Source organism: Nematolebias whitei, chromosome 2 (genome assembly GCF_014905685.2).
Source record: "Nematolebias whitei isolate Nwh7 chromosome 2, NemWhi1, whole genome shotgun sequence".
NCBI lineage: Eukaryota > Metazoa > Chordata > Actinopteri > Cyprinodontiformes > Rivulidae > Nematolebias > Nematolebias whitei.
Genome location: NC_056499.1, coordinates 15,322,646 through 15,332,000, shown reverse-complemented (window position 1 = coordinate 15,332,000; position 9,355 = coordinate 15,322,646). Strand labels below are relative to the sequence as shown.

Sequence of the window (9,355 nt, the reverse complement as noted above, 5' to 3'; positions counted from 1 at the left end):
TTACTGCTGCTACAGCTGCATGTGTCCACTTTACTGCAGCTGCTGCATGTATTCACTTTACTGCTGCTGCATGTGTCCACATTACTGCTGCTTCAACCGTATGTGTCCACATTACTACTGCTGCGTGTGTACACGTTACTGCTGCTGTATGTGTCCACATTACTGCTGCTGCAGGTGTCCACATTACTGCTGATACATGCATTCACTTTACTGCTGCTACATGTGTCCACATTGCTGCTGCTGCATGTGTCCACATTACTGCTGCTGTGTGTCCACATTACTGCTGCTGTATGTGTCCACTTTACTGCTGCTACATGTGTCCAGCTTATTGCTGCTGCAGGTGTCCACATTACTGCTGCTGCAGGTGTCCACATTACTGCTGCTGCAGGTGTCCACATTACTGCTGCTGTATGTGTCCACATTACTACTGCTGCAGCTGCATGTGTCCACATTTACGGCTGCTGCAGCTGTATGTGTCTACATTAACTGCTGCTGCATGTGTCCACATTACTGCTGCTACAGCTGCATGTGTCCACTTTACAGCAGCTGCTGCATGTGTCCACATTACTGCTGCTGCATGTGTCCACATTATTGCTGCTATAGCTGCATGTGTCCACTTTATTGCAGCTGCTGCATGTGTCCACATTACTGTTGCTGCTTTTTTTTCACTTTACTGCTGCTGCATGTGACCACATTACTGCTGCTGCATGTGTCCAAATTACTGCTGCTGCTGTATGTGACCACATTACTGCTGCTGCATGTGTCCAAATTACTGCTGCTGCTGTATGTGACCACATTACTGCTGCTGCATGTGTCCAAATTACTGCTGCTGCTGTATGTGTCCAGCTTATTGCTGCTGCAGGTGTCCACATTACTGCTGCTCTAAGTTTCCACATTACTGCAGCTGTATGTGTCCACACTACTGCTGCTGCATGTGTCCAGCTTATTGCTGCTGCAGGTGTCCACATTACTGCTGTTGCATGTGTCCACATTACTGCTGCTACATGTGTCCACATGAGTCATTGTGTGACTTATCAACAATTCTTGGCATGAAACCATTCTGCTGCTCACAAATTGTCACCTCTCGTCTAAGTCCTGCTTCCACAACTCTCTCCCAGATTTTCCTCATGTGACTCATCAACTTAATTCCCCTACAGTTCCTATAACTCTGTACATCTCCCTTGTTCTTAAAAATAGCCACCAGCACGCTTCTTCTCCATTCCTCAGGCATTTTCTCACCCTCAAACATACCATTGAATATTTGAGTCAAAAACCTCACCACCATCTCTCCAAGACATTTCCAAACCTCCACTGGTATGTCATCAGGTCATACCGCCAGCCCCTTCTGTATTCTATTCAGAGTTTTCCGGACTTCACCCTCTCTAATCTTTCCCACTTCCTGGTCCACAGTTTCTATGACCTCTATTCGTCTGTCTTTCATTCTGTTCATATCATGTTTATTTTAGGTTCTTTAATACTGTTAGGGTCCACATATACCAGCAAAAGAGACCCAGGAGATTGGCCATAAAGAGCTTTAAATTTAGTTACAAAAACTCAAAATACTGCAGTTCTGGGCCCATAAGAGGTCAACAGAACAAAATTTAACTAAGGTACCCACATAGGAAAGTAAAGCACCAACTAAACCCCTGATTGAGATGAGAGGGAAACATAAAGTTGCTGATCAGGCCATTCTGACACACTGGGGGAACAAATAGACTAAATTACAAATAGTGTTAACAACAAAACATAACTGATAAAGTAGAACTACATAGTTTCCTCAAAATATATTCTCAACAAATTTGATCTTAGCACTATCTTTATCTAAGCACAGTGGTGCAGTTGGTAGAGCTGCTGCCTCTCAGCGAGCAGGTTGCCATGACTCAAATCCTGGCCAGGGGCTTTTCTGGGTGAAGTCTGCATGTTCTCTCTGTGCATGCGTGGGTTTTTTCCGGGTACTCTGGTTTCCTCCCAAAAACATGAATGTTAGGCTGATTGGTAACAGGGTAATTCAGAGTATCCAGGAGCATTTATAGCCACAGTTCACTCCTGGTATTAATTAATAAATGTAGCATAAAGAAAGTAGGAGTGGTGGCGCAGAGGTTAGAGAAGGTGGGCCTGTGATCGGAAGATCGTTTGTCCAACTCCCGTTACCGACAACATAAAAATGTAGATGGGATAAGTAAAGCACCCACACCTGCCTAAACCCTCATTTGCCCCATTCTGGGCCCTTGAGCAAGGCCCTTAACCCCCACCATCTGCTCCTCCGGGCACCCCAGATAGCAGCTCTCTGCTCCACACAGAGGGCTGTGGTAGCTCGGTGGCGTCAGGCATCCAGCATAAAAATAATTGCCAAGTCTTTATTCAGTTCAGTTTGCTGTGGTGACCCCTGAAGAAGGAAGCAGCTGAAAAAACAGAAAAGACTGCCTCTTTTTCAGGACCCCAGGACCTGCGGTCACATTTTAGAGCCGTCCAAGACTGTTCTTTTTTTTTTTTAAGTTTATTTTGACTTAAATAATGTCTAATTGGTGTCTTACATATTCGCTTCGAGGTCATTCTCTCTGATGTTTCTTTGGCTGCATATATAAAATGCTAACACATTCTTTTAAGTTTAAAAATTAAACACAGTTTATTCATTAATTTTTATTTGATTATGAAATATTTATTTATTGCAGTGATTATATGAAGTTATTCAAGTGTTCTAGGTTAACACATTTGTTACCATAGCATACCATTTTATTTATAAAGCACTTTAAACAGCGACAGGGCCAATCAAAGTGCTGTACAAACAGAAACAAACAGGCAAAGCCTGTTGTTTGTTTTGTTTTCCCACATAGTGTACCTAATTTTAACGAGAACAAATAAAAAGTAATAAAAGGAGGAGCAAGTGTCGCCTCCTTTTCCTCCCTCCTCACACTTTCTTCAAGTCAGGTAAAAAGTCTGACAAAAACTCAGAATAAGGGCCTGGTGGACAAAAAAAACAAGTCATCAATGTTTTGCTGCGCTGTTTACTAAAATGCAATGAATAATAAAAAAATTATTTCAAATTTCAATAAAACTGTAATTATTATTACAATTATTATACAATTATTATTGTAGTTATAATTATTATGACAAGATGTGCGCATCCTTGATAAAGAGGAACGTTGGTTTAAGAGAGGAGTGAAGGAAGCCATCTTTGTGAAGAGAACCCGTCCATCATTAAACAGAGGGCAGAGGCCTCCGTGTCCAACTCTTCCCCTCTGTTATTACTAGTATCACTCAGCTCTCTGTGAATAGCAAGCGGCCATCAGAGCGCTAACGATCGGTCGTTAGGTTGATGGTCCTCCTTTAGCATGTGAACAGCTAGTTTTGAATGTCAAAATCCACTATGAGAATGAACTATTTTAAAACTGAGTTTAGTGCAGCTCCTCAGCCTGATAAAATATTTTGGATAAAAGACGAAATGTTTCAACAAGGTTTTTTGTTTGTTTGTTTGTTTGTTTTTTGACGCTGTCCAGAGGACCTGACTTAATTTTGTTAGATGTAATTATTTTACCGTAAAAAATGTGATATTTTTGCTTTAAGGCCCAGTCCTGTCCTCAGTCTTTGCTCTGAGTCTCAGTAAAATGGAGTCCAGAGTCTGGTAGCAGAGTTCTGGTTGGACTAACATGTTAAGAACGTCTTTAGTTAAAGTTTAATTCTGCTGTAGACCAGTTATCATCTTGATTGTTTTATCAAAGTGGTGTTACAGGGTTGGATTGATGTTTTGACCCATTACTCTGACTGGGCCTGTAGGGAGGCTCATTACAGAACACTCTGTCTTGTTTTCTCATCAACATGATCGGTGTTTGCTTCAGTCAGGGTTAATCTGAGAGTTTATGGACTGACGTCATCAGCGATGCACGTAGCACCTAGAAAGATGGCGACTAAGCTCTCGCCTATCTCCATCGTTGGCCGTTTCTGTGTGTCTCTAATTCAGTGATTCTGATGGGTCTGTGGTGCTGGTTTTGAATCCTGACCCGATTCTGACGGATCAGTGTGGACCTGGTTTCTACGTGACCCGGTTCTGTTGGGTCCAGTCTCTCAGCTCCATCATGTTTAATATGAATTATTCATGCAGAGCCAAAGTCTCGCGGTGTTTCCATTCAGACATCTTGTCATTAGAATAATTTAACAGAACCTCTTCTGTTATTAGAAATCAGTCAGTTCGGTTCGGACCCGGGTGGGTTTCTCTGTGGGTCCTGTAAAGTCTGATCTGGTACCGAAAGTGTGGTGTGAGTCTGGACTGAGCCTGAGGACAGTTCTGTGCGGGACCCTGCTGGTTTTGTTCGTCAGCTCCATCGGAACCGATCCGGGTTCTAAGTCTTTGTTTCGGTGAGGAAACATGGCGACTCCAGCTGCGGTCAACCCGTCCGGTAAGAGTTCGGTTCGGTGTGTGAGAGAGAGAGAGAGGATGGATGCATGTGATGGAGAGAGGAGAACCGGAGGCCCACAGGCCGCTGGTACCGTCCGGTCCAGGTTCCACTCCCGGACCCCTTCCTTCAGAGGTCAGATCAGATTGAGCAGTTCTGGACCGAACCTGGTCCATCCTGATGTCGAAATAAACAGGATGTGTATTTTATCTGGTCTTTGTCTCCTCCCCCTCGGACCGTTATTCCGAACCGAACCTGTGACTGCAGCATCACACAGGACACATCTGGATGTGTGTGCGTGTTCTGTTGGACCGGGTCAAGGGTGTGTAGGTTTAATGAACTGGTTCAGAACCATCTCCACACACAGCAGAACTACAGAGTTCTGAACTCGGCCGGGTTCCTGAAACGAGTTCTTGTTTTGTTTTTAAGGAAGTACATATGTACTGTGTACTAGGAATACTGTATACTCACACTGTGCATATGTGCTGTGAGTACACTGGCAGTACTTATATACTGTACACTAGGAAGACTTACACATGTGAGTACATAAACACTGCGTACTAGAAAAAAAAACTTTTACACTGTAGTACTCATATACTGTGTATTTGGAATACTTCTACAAATGCACTGGGAGTACATTTATACTATATTCTATGAGTTATTTTTTACGTATACACTATGAGTACATATCCATATACACATTGTGTACTTGTAATACTTACACATCTGGAAGTACATGTAACATTAACACATAACATATGTAATACCGGTATATCCATAGATAAATATTGTTATTAACTGATTTTTATGTATGTGAACGTTTCTGTACAGTGTCCTGAGGTGACTTCTGTTGTGAGTTGTCTCTACAGTATATAAATAAACTGAATGGAATTGAATTATACAATGGCAGGATGTAAGATCCAGGCAGGCAAAGCATACATGGAACCCCAAAACCAAGTGGCTGGAACAGTGAACAGAAACATCTGGAACAGGGAATGGGAACATCTGGAACAGTACACATGAACACCTGGAACAGTAAATGGTAAATGGACTGTACTTATATAGCGCCTTTCTATCTGATCAAGATACTCAAAGCTCTTTACAACGCAATCTGTGCCCTCATTTACCCATTCATACATCATTCTACTAGATCTGTACAAAGAATAATCAGTGCTGTATCACATTCATGCACCGATGGGACACACATCGGAGACAATGAGGGGTTCAGTGTCTTGCCCAGAGACACTTCAGCATGTGACTGCTGGTGGAATCGAACCCCCAACTCTTGCATTGGAGAATGACTGCTCTAACCACTCAGCCACAGCTGCCCCAGTACACAGGAACATTTGGAACAGTGAACAGGAACATCTGGAACAGTACACTGGAACATCTGGAACAGTGAACAGGTTCATCTGGAACAGTACACTGGAACATCTGGAACAGTGAACAGGTTCATCTGGAACAGTACACAGGAACAGTGAACAGGAACATCTAGAATAATATACAGGAGCAGTACACACGAACATCTGGAACAGTTAACAGGAACAGCTGGAATAATACACAGGAACATCTAGAATAATATACAGGAGCAGTACACATGAACATCTGGAACAGTTAACAGGAACAGCTGGAATAATACACAGGAACATCTGGAACAGTGAACAGGAACATCTAGAATAATATACAGGAACAGTACACATGAACATCTGGAACAGGAACAGCTGGAATAATAAACATGAACATCTGTAACAGTGAACAAAAACATCTGGAACTGTACACAGGAACATTTGGGATAATACACTGGAACATTGGAACAGCACAGGAACATTTGGAACAGTTAACAGCAACATCTGGAATAATGCACAGAACCATCTGGAGCAGTGAACAGGAACATCTGGAATAATGCACAGGAACATTCGGAACAGTGAACAGAAACATTTGGAACAGTACACAGGAACATCTGGAACAGTACACAATAACATCTGGAACAGTGCACAGGACCATCTGGAACAGCATACACGACCATCTGGAATAATTTACAGGAGCATCTGTGCTTAGTATGGACTGGAGGTCCCACAGTCACAGTGGGAGACTCCACCAAGTTTAGTGTAGAATGGAAAGGCTAAGATACAGTGGAACCTCCATATCCAGACTGACAAACAAGTGATGGCTAACCAGTCAGACTTTGTGGTGGTCGACAACAAGAGAAGATGGCAGTGGTAACAAATTGAAAAATTTGAAAGATTCAATGATTCAGGTGAATGATAAGTCAATTTCCACCATATGCTCTGGACATACAGGAAAACTTGAGATATCGTTACTCTCTTTCTCATAACTTTAAGAATGGAAGTAGATTTAGAGAAGATAAAAAGTAAGATAAAATATACATTATACATATACAATAAAAGTTGGACTTCCAGTTCATTTTAGTTTTTTATTTTTATTTTGTTTGTTTGTTTGTTTTTTCATTCACAGTCCAGAAGCAGGCGGCAGAGGGTGTAAGTGGAATACAGAGTTCAGCATCTTGACAGCCTAGCCCTAGTGCATTTGTGGAGCACGCCCGGAGGGTCCGATACCTTTTTCCTGAAAGAATCAGGTTGAAGAGAGTGTGAGGTGTCCCAAGCAATGAATGCTGATGGCTCTTCATGTGAGACTGGATTGGTGAATGTCTTAGAGGGAGGGCAGAGCAGAGTCAATGATCTTGCTAGCTGTATTTACGATGCGTTGGATGGAGACTCTGACGGCAGGAGGCGGTGCAGCCTCCATACCACACAGTGATGGAGAATGTTCTCGATGGTACCCCAGTAGAATGATTGCTGGAACGCCTGCTCTGTTCTGTTTGTGGAGGACATAAAGGCAGATTTGGGCTTTTTTTGGTTAGCGATGTGATGTTGGACCAGGAAAGGTCCTCAGTTATGTGTATTCCCAAGAATTTGGCTCACCCTTTCCACAGCAGCACTATCGATGGCCAGAAGGGGAGCTATTGCTGTACTCCTGAAGTTAACCATAATTTCCTTAATCTTTGTCAGATTCATGATCAGGTTATTAGCCTTACACCACTGGACCAGTTGGCTCACCTCATTTCTGTAGTTGGCTTCATTGTTGTTACTGATGAGGCCGACTACAGTTGTATCATTCCCAAACTTCATGATGTTTTCAGTTCTGTACATTGGTGCATGTCCTGGATCATGAGGGTGAAGAGCAATGGGATGGGTAGCGCACAACCTTGTGAGGCATAGATGTAGCAATCCCAAGAGACTGTAATATCAGGAAGAAGGAGCAGCTGGAGAAATACCAAGGGCTGAGAGAGGAAATACAGAAGCTGTGGAGAGTCAAGGCCTCAGTAGTCCCAATGTTCATTGAAGCACTTGCTGCTGTGACACCCAAACTGTAAAAGTGGCTCCTACAGATTCCAAGAACAACCTCAGAGATCTCTGTCCAGAAGAATACAGTCCCAAGAACAGCTTACCTCACAGAATCCTCAAAATCCTAGGCCTTTGGTAGAGGACTTGAGTTTTGAAGTGAAGTACTTTGTAGAACTGTCCAAGTAGAAGATTAGGACTAGCAATCAGGCTTGTCAAAGAACAGTGATGATTTCTGTATTGTTATTTTAATGTCTTGTCTAGTATGGATGTTTCGTGTGCCTACTGACTGTGAAACAAATTTTCCCTCTGGGATAATAAAGATTATTTGAACTTGAACTAGGACGGATAATTTTTGGATGATATAGACAATAACAAAGAATTTAACATCATTGGAATGCTACTATACAAGCAGTCTTAGCTTATATGAAAGATGTGACTCAGAAACAACTTCAGACCCAGTGTTATAACATTACAGAAAGAAACTTGCTGTCACGCCTAAAGATTGACAAGGTACAAAAAAGATACTATGACAGGGGAGCCAGGACGACAGGTCAAGGGGTATATGGTGTCATCCCCATCATCTGAGTATGGGTACCAAGCCTCATTAAGAAACCTCAAGGATTTGAATACAAGAGCAGGTGACCTAAGAATGAATAGTTTGAACAAGATAGACACATGTGACCTGCAACAGCTGCCAAAGCTAAGTGACAAAGTATCCTCTGAAACTTTGTTAAAGATGTGATTACAGCACTGCTAAGTATCCCTAGTGAGACCATCACAGAGACTACAAGCCTACAAAACAGAAAGCAAACCACAGAACAACAATGAAACTGGTTGATGATGTGGATTGCTGCTCCTTGTTTTGTGGACTTGTGTTGCTGTTAAAGTCATGAAGGTGAATGCAGACAGTATTAAATATTAACTCTGTTCCCAGGGCTGCTGAGAGTGCCTGAGGGTTTGTATAGCACATCCATGTGAATGAGTGAGTAAGCAAGGCGGGTGGCACAGTATTAAAACTCTTTCGTGAAAAATACAGAACTTAAGAGTACCATCCATCCTGACTACAAAACAGAGCAAAGACTGTCTGATTCCTCTGTTATTGCATAGGCAAAGTGGCAACAAGCAAACACAAGCAAGTTAACAAAATCTTATTTCAAAGACGTAAGTGAACAAGACATACTAGCTTACGCCTATGGTGTTAACCACATTTTGGCCTAGGTGAACTATAGTGTTAGCCAGATGTTGTACTAGGTTAATCTATGTTTTAGCCAGATGTTGGAATATGTAAATCTATGGTGTTAGCCAGATGATGGAATAGGTAAATCTATAGTGTTAGCCACATGTTGGACAAGGTGAACCTATGGTGTTAGCCTCACGTTGGACACGGTGAACCTATGATGTTAGCCTCACGTTGGACAAGCTGAACCTATGGTGTTAGTCATATGTTGGACTAGATAAATCTAGTGTTAGCCAGATGATGGAATAGGTAAATCTATAGTGTTAGCCAGATGTTGGAATAGGTGAACCTATGGTGTTAGCCTCATGTTGGACAAGGTGAACCTATGGTGTTAGCCACATGTTGGACTAGGTAAATCTATA

The 9,355-nt window shown here is 42.4% G+C and overlaps 1 protein-coding gene across 1 annotated transcript in view; it reads left to right on the top strand.

The window, feature by feature from the left end:
• The first annotated feature begins 4,128 nt into the window (after positions 1–4,128).
• arnt2 (aryl-hydrocarbon receptor nuclear translocator 2) overlaps positions 4,129–9,355 on the top strand; it is a 28,532-nt gene continuing 23,305 nt past the window's right edge. The window contains exon 1 of the mRNA XM_037690464.1: positions 4,129–4,394. Coding sequence (XP_037546392.1) covers positions 4,364–4,394 — 31 coding nt within the window. The 5' untranslated portion in view covers positions 4,129–4,363. The remainder of the gene's footprint in view (positions 4,395–9,355) is intronic.